We start from the raw sequence: 12,950 nt of genomic DNA, 5'->3' as shown, positions 1-12,950 counted from the left end.
GGTGGGCAGGTTTCTTGAGGTTAGGAGTTCAAGACCAGCCTGACTAATATGGTGAAACCCCGTCTCTACTAAAAATACAAAAATTAGCCAGGTGTGGTGGCACACACCTGTACTCAGGAGGCTGGGGCAGGAGAATTGCTTGAACCCAGGAGGCAGAGGTTGCAGTGAGCAGAGATTGTGCCACTACACTCCAGCCTGGGTGACAGAGTGAGACTCCATCTCAAAAAATAATAATAATAATCTGCTTAGCCAAGTGTGGTGGCTTATGCCTGTAATCCCAACTACTTGGGAGGCTGAGCCAGGAGGATCACTGGAGCCTTGGAGTTCAAAGCTGCAATGAGCTATGATTGCACCACTGCACTCCAGCCTAGGTGACAGAGTGAGACCCTGTCTCTAAAATAAAGAAATACATAAGTATAATTTCTAAAATAAAAAATATATATTTATGCTTATGCATATGTAGGTGCAGGGAATATATGGGAAATCTCTATAACTTCCATTCAATTTCTCTGTGACCCTAAAACTGATCTAAAACATAAACCTATTTTTTAAAATCTGCTTTAATTTTTTCATAAACAGCATTAAAAATTGAATAACCGAGAAGTCTTCGTTATTGTCGATGAGCCCAATTGTACAGCCTGCTTGAGAATCAAGCCTACGTATGTTTCATTCTTTTTTCCCACTTTCTTAACGATGTCTTGAATGTGGGTTTTTGATCCTTTTTACCAAATGCTTTTATATTTTTAACCAAAGGAAAAAGACATTTAATTGCAGCTTTTTCATTTTCTTGCATTTTATCCCTCTCTCTTGTACTGCATCTTCAACCATGTCCCAGCCCTGGGAGGGAAGTGGTCCTGCAGGACAGGACTGGCTGGAGTTCTACATTACTTGTGGTAGTTCCTTATATCCCTAGAACAATAAGACTGCCTAGTGTTACACAGGAGTCCCCTATTTTGGATGCATAATTTGATTTTTTTTAATTTTTGTAGAGACAGAGTCTCGCTATGTTGCCAGTGTGATCTCAAACTCCTGGCCTCCAGTGCTTCCCCAGGCCTCAGCCTCCCAGAGTGCTGGCTTACAGGCATGAGCCACCACGCCCAGCCTGGATTTATTACTTTAACTAAAAGTAGTTGTTATTCTCGATCTGAACAAACCGCAGAAAGTTTTGTTTGCAAAGTTGTAGTAAGTAACAGCCAAGAGACTTGGAAAGAGGCTGAGTGGGGCTCATTAGACTAACTCTCTGGGGATCCCAAGTCCCATTAAACTAGGGAGATGAATAGATCCCTTAAGAAAACAAAACTGCAACCCACATCTTCCAGCCCTGATGTCACCTTCACAAAAAGATGTTTACTTCAGAAGGAGCTCGCTGAAAAATGAAGACTTTGGAACACTCTAGACTCTTCAGACCCTTTGCATTGAATGATGGCTCCAAAGAAGCTATTCTACACTGAGTGACCAGGGAATGCATCTGCCCATTCAGGAAGCTTTGTAAGAGAACAGGTGTTCTTAGAAAATGCCATCAAATTCATGAGAGATACAGATCTCACACCAACAGTATAGGACCAGCATTTAGAGCCAACAGACAACATTGCAACCTCAGGAAATAACAGTGAGAACCAGTTATCTCCTGCAGTCTTGTGAGCAGTGTGTTTGGAATGGCCTGATTGGGACTCCCCGGGAGGACTGGTAGACACCCGACCCTGGACCTGCCAGGTAATCTCCGCCTTGGCACTTCAGGGGCTGGCAGAGCAACAGTTGCTTCCTCAAACCCTCCTCTTACTGGCACTTGTTTTTATGTTTTGTCAGAAGGTCTGGCACATCAAGGACAGGCACTGGGTGTCATTTGTAACTTGAGCCCCACCACCCAAGTCAATGCTGGAACACAGCAGTGGGTAAGCCAATGTTTATTCAGTCAGAGCCATTACATTACTGACTTGCACTGAGGGACTTTGCCTGGCCTGATCTGCCCAATGTTGTGCCACTCTGTGCTCTATGTAACTGTCCCCTTGGAAGACACAAAGCTCTGGACAACATGGAGTCTGGGTGAAACTCCAAATGCTTTTGTTTTGAAGGAGAAGATCCCATCCTCCTTCTAAGTGTAGTAGAAGAGCATGAAGGCCAGGCACAGTGGCGCATGAAGGCCAGGCACAGTGGCGCATGAAGGCCAGGCACAGTGGCTCATGCCTGTAATCCCAGCACTTTGGGAGGCTGAGGACGGTGGATCACCTGAGGCCAGGAGTTTGAGACTAGCCTGGCCAACATAGTGAAACCTTGTCTCTACTAAAAATACAAAAATTAGCCAGGTATAGTGGCACACATCTGTAGTCCCAGCTACTCGGGAGGCTGAGGCAGGAGAATCGCTTGAACCCAGGAGGCAGATGTTGCAGTAGGCCGAGATTATGCCACTGCACTCCAGCCTGGGCAAAAAAAAAAAAAAAAAGAGAGACTAAGTTCCTACCGTGGCAGGTCACATCTTCAGGTCATGCATACTTTTCCATGGGGCACTACACAACTGACCCTAAAAACAATGAATGGTCTGAAGTAGATGGTGCAGCCACGTCCAGGCTCTCAGGCTGCCGAACAAGTCTCCCCTTCACTCATCAAGCGTGTAGGATAAAGGAGGAAATGCCTGGGATTCAGGAAGTGGCCTAATTTACTTTGGATCCGGACAGCCAAGAACTAGTGACCTCTGCTTTGAAATGGGAAGGAAAAAAAGTTCATCAGTGTCCCTGGCTAGATGCTATTCCTTGGCTGGTCACAATGCCTTTGTTTCTCTGTGCTAAGCTCATGACTCAGCATGAACTTGGAGCTTTTTCTTCTAGTCCCATTCACATCTGGCTCTTTATCACCTTAATCTCTATTCCTGTATTTCTCCCAATGTGCACCACCCAGGACTTGCCTTAATAATACTCTAATACTCATCCTATTAGTTCCTGATGATGTTTCTGGGCATCATGTTCGTGCTGGATTCTGCTTTTGTCATGGGCCACCTGGGCTCATCTTTGAACAAAATGATGAGGCTACAGAAACTTCCTTTTCCAATTGTTTATGGATCTACACAATGCGAAGCCTAGAATTAGCCCATGAGAAATAGCCCTAGTTATATCCTCAAAAGCTAGTCAACTATTTTGTGTTCTTTAATAACTGTCAGCAAATGTTAGAGATAAGGGTAGTTTATGGAATGACTTAGAGTAATGTAACCTGTGCTCAAAAGAAGGCAAAACCTTTTTAAGGTTTTTTGTTTTTTGGGTTTTCTGCTGCTGGAAGCTCTCTAGCAAACCCAACCAGACCTCTGTCTCACTCACTCAAACTCCAGACCGTCTCACAGATGTAGACTCTCCCTCCAGAGAATGATTGTGGGGGCAATGCTTCCACCTTGTTGTGAGGAAAAGCAAACTCTCTTCAGATGGACCAATTTCAGACAAGTTGGCATGCTGCCAGCAAGGTTGCTGACCCTTAGGAAATGCTACATAAATGACATGTCCTCAACCACTTGTGTGTCAAACACCCACCCAATCCATCTGTCAAGACATTTGAGGTGTAGCTCACTCATTCAATAAACATCTGTTAAAGCTGATTATTTCAAGACATTTGTTTTAATTACTGTAGAAAATACAAAGGTTAATAAATTATTGACTCAGTGAGCAAGAAGTCAAAAACAACTATAATAATACAATGAAAATAAGGTGATATATAATAAAATTACGAGAGGTACAGAGGAAAGACATTTATTTGGAAGAGAAGGCTTTATAGAAAAGATAGCATTTATTGAGGAAAGACTTAAAGGATAAATAGGACTTGAAAGGCTGATGATTCCAAACTGAAAGAGTGCCATGAGCAAACACACAGTTGTGTGAAAATGGATAAAGAATCAAAATATTGCAAAGAATCTATTATATCCAAAGCTCAGAGTTTGTGGAAGGATATAATGAAAGAAGAACCTTGGGAACAGGTCATTAAGAATGTTGAATATCGGCCGGGCACGGTGGCTCACGCCTGTAATCCCAGCACTTTGGGAAGCCGAGGCGGGTGGATCACCTGAGGTCGGGAGTTCAAGACCAGCCTGACCAACATGGAGAAACCCCATCTCTACTAAAAATACAAAAATTAGCCAGGCATGATGGTGCATGCCTGTAATCCCAGCTACTCGAGAGGCTGAGGCAGGAGAATTGCTTGAACCCAGGAGGCGGAGGTTGCAGTGAGCTGAGATTGCGCCATTGCACTCCAGCCTGGGCAAAAAGAGTGAAACTCTGTCTCAAAAAAAAAAAAAAAATGTTGAATATCAAACTCCCACTAAGGAGTGTTGATTTATGCAGATGCTACTTGGATTTTTCCTTATTTGATTTGTGAGAGTTGTGCTTTTCTCTCACAGATTTCCTCTACTCTTTTTTATTAATCCAAAAACAAGTGAAAGGTATCAAAGATTCTGGCAATGTTTAAACAGCAACACCCTCGAATATGAACTCTTTATGGATGAAGACCCAATATTGATGTAAACACAAGAACAAAAGTTATTGAAAGCAGGTAATATTAGTGTAGGCAAAGGGATTCACTGAGAAATCAGGATAAAAGTTTTGGTTACAAAAAGTAAGAAAGGATACATTTTGGTTCTGAACCTTACTTGGGCCACCTTGCACATCACCACTCTCTCATCTAACACACAGATGCACCAGAAAGCATACATGAAACAGGTAACCCCAGAGGCTCTGCAGATAAGCCTGAGTAGTCAGTAGTGGGAAGATATGTCCTTCATAGAAATAAAGTACACTTTCAGCCCCCTCTCCTTTCAGTTCCAGGTTGTCCTCAGGTCCCCAACATAACGATTCCTGATGCTGAACACCTTTGATCGGCCCTCCCCAGCAGAGGTCAGAGGAGCCACGGGGAACCGCACCACCGTCACCGAGTTTGTCCTGCTGGGGCTCTCAGAGGCCTGTGAGCTGCAGATGCTCATCTTCCTGGGGCTCCTCCTGACCTACCTCCTCACACTGCTGGAGAACCTGCTTATCGTGGTTATCACCCTCATGAACAGGCACCTCCACACCCCCATGTACTACTTCCTCCGCAACTTTGCTGTCCTGGAGATCTGGTTCACCTCAGTCATCTTCCCCAAGGTGCTAACCAACATCCTCACAGGATACAAGACTATCCCTCCCAGGCTGCTTCCTGCAAAGTTTCCTCTATTTTTTCTTGGGTACCACAGAGTTCTTCCTCCGGGCGGAGATGTCCCTTGACAGGTATATGGCCGTATGTAACCCTTTGCATTATGCCACCATCATGAGCCAAAAGGTCTGTGTCCAGCTAGTCCTCTGCTCGTGGATGACAGGATTCCTTCTCATAATTGTTCCAAGTTTCCTCGTCCTTCAGCAGCCATTCTGTGGCCCCAACATCATTAGCCATTTCTTCTGTGACAACTTTCCTCTCCTGGAACTCATTTGTGCAGACACGACTCTGATAGAGCTCCTGGGTTTTGTTATAGCCAACATCAGCTTACTGGGCACTCTGTCCATGATGACCACTTGCTATGGCCACATCCTCCACACCATTCTACACATCCCCTTAAACAAAGAGAAGCAGAAAGCCTTCTCCACCTGCTCCTCCCACATCATTGTCATGTCTCTCTTCTATGGCAGCTGCATCGTCATGTACATCCGGTCAGGCAAAAGTGACCAGAAGGAAGACAGGAACAAGGTGGTGGCACTGCTTAACACGGTGGTGACCCCGATGCTCAACCCCTTCATCTACACCCTGAGGAACAAACAGGTGAAGCAGGTGTTTAGGGAGCAGGTGAGCAAGCTCCTCTTATAAAGCTGTGTAACAAAAAAAACTGAAGCTCAGTATCCCCAGACAAGCTAAGAGAATATAGGCCCCTTGAAACAACTGAGCCTTTCCCATTCAGAAAAAGCCCTGATAATATGTTTGTATATGATGTGTTTCTATGGGATCAGTCACTATGCCATTCAGCATAAACTCTTTGGACTCTCTGGCACTATTAATTAGGGGATTTGAATATTTCTGTTCATTCCATCTGTATCTGCCTGGCTTCCAACAAAATAGAAGTTCTTTGAAAGCAGAAACTAGCTCTGTAACTTACTATAAGCCTCAAGTGTCAATCCATTGTCATAGACCATATAGAGTCTTAAAAATTACTTGTGTGATGATTGATTGCTTTGTGTCTGTTTCTCCAACATCCTCAGGGGAAAGAACAGTTATCTATTAGTACTGTCCTCATTTAACACTGATAATCCTGTTACGGAAATATATTAGCAAGACATCAAAAATACTAAAGCTAATATCTTTGCATATAAGCTATTTATGCTCTTTTAGTATTTAAATTCCTAGAAATTCCTCATTCTTATTGATAAAGGCTCTTTCATATACTAGTTATATTACCTCTCTGAGCCCCAGTTTTCTCATCTATGAAATGAGGATGACAATGGCCATTTCAAATAATTATAATAAAAGTCAAATGAGATATTCTATGTAAAATTCCTTAAATAGTGTCTGGTCCTCAATAAATGTTCCTTCCTTTCCTCCAATTATAATCCTACTTTCCCGTTCCCTTTTTTATTTTATTTTATACCAGTTAACAACAAAAGCATTTTTGAAGATTTTATATTCAAAATGTTACTTTAAATTTTAAAGTTAAATACAGTGTTTAACTTATTGCAATTTATTACCAAGATATTCACTATTGCTGAAAACAAAGATAAATCATATCCGCAAATGAACAAATAGTAAATAAGTAACCAAATCAATTAACATTAATTCTTCCAAAGTAATGATCACACAAAAGTCATGTTCAAGTAAATGTGTGGTCTGGTAGACAATAATCTACACCTTTGAAGGATATGAAATCTAACAAAGATGATATGAAGTATGCAAATAATATAATTCAGGGTAGAAAATGATAATGTGTAAGAAAATATCACATGGAACTCTTCAACAACCAAGAGGAAATTTTCCCAGAAAAAAATTTTTTTCAACGGACCTAAGGAGAAATAGAAAACTTGATTAAGGCCGGGCGCGGTGGCTCAAGCCTGTAATCTCAGCACTTTGGGAGGCCGAGATGGGTGGATCACGAGGTCAGGAGATCGAGACCATCCTGGCTAACACGGTGAAACCCCGTCTCTACTAAAAAATACAAAAAACTAGCCGGGTGAGGTGGCGGGCGCCTGTAGTCCCAGCTACTTGGGAGGCTGAGGCAGGAGAATGGCATAAACCCGAGAGGCAGAGCTTGCAGTGAGCTGAGATCCGGCCACTGCACTCCAGCCTGGGCGACAGAGCGAGACTACATCTCAAAAAAAAAAAAAAGAAACTTAATTAGACAAATTACTATAGAAAAACCTCAAAATCGGATTACATATCTACTATAACTCAAAAACAAAAAGCAAACAACCCGATTCTACAAATGGTCCATAAGTATACGAAAAGTGTAACATCACTTAATCATTAGGGCAATGCAAATCAGAACCACAATGAGATACCACTTCACACCAATTAGGATGGCTATTTTTTTATTAAAAAAAAATCAGAAAATAAAAAATGTTGTCAAGAATGTGGAGTGGCCACTTCCAAGGAGTTAGAATTGCAGTGGCTCATCCCTGTAATCCTAACTCCTTGGAAGGCAAAGACAGGAGGATCATTTGAGGCCAGGCATTCAAGACCAGCCTGGGCAACTGGGCAACACAGTGAGACCCCATCTCTACAAAAAAAACTACAAAAATTGGCTGGCCATGGTGGTGTGTCCCTGTGGTCCCAGCTACTCAGGGAGCTGAGGTGAGAGAATCGCTTACGCCCAGGAGTTTGAGATTACAGTGAGCCATGATTGCACCACTGTACTCCAGCCTGGGTGACAGAGCAAGACCCTGTCTCAGAAAAAAAAGAGAGAGAGAGAGAGAAAGAAAAAGAGAGAAAGGAGAAAAGAAGGTACAGAAATCATCTAGTCTTTCTTATAAGACTGGAAAAAAAAGTAAAGAAATTAGAACTCTTTCATATGCACATTGCTGGTGGAAATGTAAAGTGATACAGTCACTGTGGAAAACAGGATGGTGGTTCCTAAAACAATTAAACATAGATGTGCCATAAAATCCAGCCATTTTATTTCTGTGTTAGTACCCAAAAGAATTGAAAGCAGGGGCTTGAATAGATCTTTGTACACCCGTGTTCACAGCATCATTATTCACAATAGCCAAAAGGTGGTTTAAAAAAATGTCCAACAACAGATGAATGGAAAAATTCATTAAAAATGGTTTAAAAAAATGTCCACAACAGATGAATGGAAAAATAAAATGTGGCATATATGTACAGTGGAATATTACTTAGCCTTGAAAGGAATCAAATTCTGATGCATACTATCTGTAATAAACAAATATTAAATCATAGATGAGCCTAGAAAACATTACACAATGTGAAATAAACCAATCACAGAAATATTGTATAACTATACTTATCTGAGGTACCTAGAATAGTCAAAGTCAGAGATAGAAAGTAGAATGGTGATTACCAGGACCCAGGTCAAGGAGGAATGGAGGATTTATTGTTTAATGGGTATAGAGTTTCAGTTTGGTCTCGAAACTGATAGTTTTTTGTGTTTTTTTTTTTTTTTTAAGAATGGGGTTTCACTCTATCTCCCAGGCTGGAATGCATGGCGTGGTCTCAGCTCACTGCAACCTCTGCTTCCCAGGATCAAGTGATTCTTGTGCCTCAGCCTCCTGAGTAACTGAAATTACAGGCACACACCACCATGCCAGGCTAATTTTTGTGTTTTTAGTAGAGATATGGTTTCACTATGATGGCCAAGCTGGTGTTCAAGTGATTTGCCCATGTCCAGAGTTTCAGTTTGGGATGATAAAAAAGTTCTGGAGATAGATACTGGTGATGATTGACCAACAATGTGAATTTACTTAGTGCCATTTAACTGAATAGTTAAAAATGCTTAAAATAATACATTTTATATCATGTATTTTTTACCACAATAAAAATACAGATCTCAGATCAATAAAAACCCAAAACTGTGTAATCTTTGACTCCCCTCTTTCTCCAATATCCTACAACCAATCCATTAGCAAACTATGTGGGTTATACCTTCAAAGTATATATAGAACCCTACTATTTCTTACCACTACCACCAGTACCACCTTCGTCCGTGCAACCTTCCATTTCCTCTTGGTTCTCCATCTCCTGTCTGCCACCTCTCTCCCATCCACATAGCCCTGAGGCAGAGAGAAGCCACAGGTAAGGGGCAGATGTGCTTGCAGTCAAGACAGATAAGGCCAACAACACACACCATTTCTCTCTGAAGATGTCTTGCTTGAAACAAGCTCTAGGTGGAGGAAAGAGTAAGTTTTAACTTTAAATGAAGTTCAGAATTTTAATAATTACATAGAATTGGACAGCTTGATAACAATATTCTATGGACTGATAGTTAATAGAGGACTGTTTAAATTATATAGGAGCGACCAGAAAAATCACTAGACTTGTCCTAGATTTCATCAGGGGTCAAGGAAATATAACTACATGAACAGGTTTGAATGGTATATAGGAAGAGGGTGGAGTAGAGAATACATATTACAAACTAAGGGTTATTATCCATAATTTACAAAGACAAACAATCTGATAAACAAATGAGATAAAGATATGCATAGACACTTCAGAAAAAAGCAAATTTAAAGGGCCAATAAATAAATTAAAAGATGTCCAATCATGTTAATATTTAAAACAATAAAAATAAAAATAACAGCTCTTAATAATTAATGAAGCATTTTCAGTTTTTAAAAGTAAATTTATACTTTAAAAATTATTCTTGTTTTAATACATACTAAAATATTTACAGAGAAAATGATATGATGTCTGGGATTTGCTTCAGAATAATGAAAGGAGGAGGGGAGTTGGTGGTGGTCTAGGTGAAACAGGTATGACTTGGTCATTGTCAAAGCTAGGTGATTACTACATTGATATATGGAGGTTTATTACAAAATATGTCTACTTTTTTTTTCTTTTTTGAGACAGAGTCTTGGTCTGTCTCCCAGGCTGCAGTGCAGTGACACAATCACGGCTCACTGCAAGCTCCGCCTCCCAGGTTCAAGCGATACTCTTGCCTCAGCCTCCTGAGTAGCTGGGATTACAGGCATGTGCCAGCATGCCCAGCCAATTTTTGTATTTTTGGTAGAGACAGGGTTTCACCATGTTGGCCAGGCTGGTATCGAACTCCCAACCTCAGGCAATCCTCTCAAAGTACTGGGATTACAGGCATGAGGCACTGCACCCTGCCAATCTGTCTACTTTTGTACATGTTGAAAATTTCTGTAATATAAAAGTAAAAGAAAAGTATAAAGGAAATATACTTTATAATAGCACAGGGACGTGTATACACCCTCTGCGATATTGAAGGTAACACAATCCTCTCCCCTTCTGGATATCGGGAAGAATATTACAGGGGGAAGTGTACTCCCTCTGCAATACTGGGAATAATATCATCTTTTTCATTTTGGGTATTAAAATCAATATCACACGGGAAGTGTACACCCTCTGCCATATTGGAAGTAATATCATCCTTTCCCCTGCTAGATAGTAGGAACAATATCATGGGGGGTGTACACGCCCTGTGCTATTGGGAGTAATATCATCCTCTCCTTCCCCTGGTTATTAAAAACAGTATCTCAAGGAAGGATTTACACACCTTGTGATATTGGGAATATAATCATCGTCTTTCACTCTATTTATTTATTTTTATTTATTTATTTATTTATTTATTTATTTATTTATTTATTTATTTATTTATTTATTTATTTATTTTGAGATGGAGTCTCGCTCTGCCGCCCAGGCTGGAGTGCAGTGGCCGGATCTCAGCTCACTGCAAGCTCCGCCTCCCGGGTTTATGCCATTCTCCTGCCTCAGCCTCCCGAGTAGCTGGGACTGCAGGCGCCTGCCACCTTGCCCAGCTAGTTTTTTTTGTATTTTTTTAGTAGAGACGGAGTTTCACCGGGTTAGCCAGGATGGTCTCGATCTCCTGACCTCGTGATCCACCCATCTCGGCCTCCCAAAGTGCTGGGATTACAGGCTTGAGCCACCGCGCCCAGCTATCACTCTATTTATTTAGGAACAATATCACAGAGTTGCGTACACCTTCTGCAATATTGGGCGTAATATCACCCTCTCCTATCCTGGATATTGGGGACCATATAACAGAGGGGATGTACACCCCCTATGATATTTAGAGTAATATTATCCTTTCCTTCCCTGGACAGTAAAAGTAGTATCACAGGGAAGGTGTACACCTCCTGTAATATTAGGAGTAATATCATTCTCTCCCCACCTGGATATTAGGAACAATATCACGGGGGATGGAGGTATACATGCCCTGCAATATTGACAGAAGTATCTTCGTCTCTTCCCTTAGAAATTAGGAACAATATCACAATGGAAGAGTACACCTCCTGCGATATTGAGAGTAATATCATCTTCTTTCTTTTTGGATATTAGGAACAATATCACAGGGAGGGGGTTACACCTTCTGCAATACTGGCAGTAACCTCAATCTCTTCCCCCTAAATATTAGGAACAATATCACACAAAGGGTGCATTCATTGTGATATTGGGAGTAATATCATCCTCTCCCCTCCAGGATATTAGGAACAATATCACATGGGGTGTGTACACACCTGCAATTTGGGGAGTAATATCAACCTCTCCTCCCCTGGATATTAGGGACAATATCACAAAAAGTGTGTACACCCCCTGCCATATTGGGAGTAATTCTCTTTCTACTAAATATTAGGAACAATATCACAAAGGGGGTGTACACCCCTTATGAAATTGGGAGTAATGTAATTGTCTCTCCCCCTGGATATTAGGAACAATACCACAGGGTGTGTGTACACCTTCCACAATATTGGGAATAATATCAACCTCTCCATTTCTGGATATTAAAAACAATATCACAGCAGGAGTGTACACCCCTCGCTATATTGAGAGTAATATCATCCTCTCCCACCCTGAATATTAAAAACAATATCACAGAAGGGGTGTACACCTTCTTCAATATTGGGATTAATATCATCCTCTCTTCCACTCGATATTAGGAACACTATTACATAGTTGGTATACACCCCTTCTGATATTGACAGTAAAATCATCATCCCTCCCTCTAAATATTATTAACACTATCACAAGGAAGGTGGACAATCCCTGCGATATAGGAAGTAAGATCATCCTCTTTTCTGTGGATATTAGAAAGAATATCAAAGGGGGGGGTGTACACTCCCTGTGATATTGGGAGTAATACCATCATCTTCCCTGGATTTTTGGAACAATATCACAGGAGTTGCATACCCCCTGCAATATTGAAAGTAATGTCATCCTCTGCCCCACTGGACATTGGGAACAACATCACATGGGGAAGTGTACACCCCCCTGCGCTGTTGGGAGTAATATTTCAGTCTACCACTCTGAATATTAAAAACAACATTACAACGAGAGTACACACCTGAATATTAGGAGTAATATCACAGGGGAATGTACACCCCCTCCACTATTGAAAGTAATATTACCCTCTCACCCCCTGGATATTAAAAACGATATCTTAGAAAGGGTTTACAACTCCTGCAATATGGGGCATAATATCATTCTCTCCCCTCCTAAATACTAAGAACAATATCCCAGGGAAAGTGTACAGCCCTTGCAACACTGGGCTTAATATTACCTTCCCCCAAACTGGATATTATGAATAATATCACAGGGGTGTACACACCCTGCGATATTGAGAGTAATATCATTTTCTCCCCTACTGGGCTGTAAGAACAGTATCACAGAAGGGGTGTACACCCCCTGCGATATTGGGAGTGATATCATCCCCCTCTCATATTAGGAACAATATCACATGGGTGATGTATGCCTCCTGAAATATTGGGAGTAATATCATCCTGTCTCCCCTAGATATTAGAAGCAACATT

General features: G+C 41.3%; 1 protein-coding gene across 1 annotated transcript; it reads left to right on the top strand.

Annotated features, from left to right (window-relative positions):
• The first annotated feature begins 4,829 nt into the window (after positions 1 to 4,829).
• LOC105503855 (olfactory receptor 49-like) lies at positions 4,830 to 5,805 on the top strand. The gene is given in 2 exon segments (XM_011930963.1): positions 4,830 to 5,143; positions 5,145 to 5,805. Coding segments are annotated over 2 exon segments (975 nt in total).
• Positions 5,806 to 12,950: the final 7,145 nt, after the last annotated feature.

This window comes from Colobus angolensis, unplaced genomic scaffold, assembly GCF_000951035.1.
Source record: "Colobus angolensis palliatus isolate OR3802 unplaced genomic scaffold, Cang.pa_1.0 Scaffold88, whole genome shotgun sequence".
In the NCBI taxonomy this organism is placed as follows: domain Eukaryota; kingdom Metazoa; phylum Chordata; class Mammalia; order Primates; family Cercopithecidae; genus Colobus; species Colobus angolensis.
The sequence above is the reverse complement of the archived record's forward strand: the minus strand, read 5'-3'. Positions and strand labels throughout refer to the sequence as shown.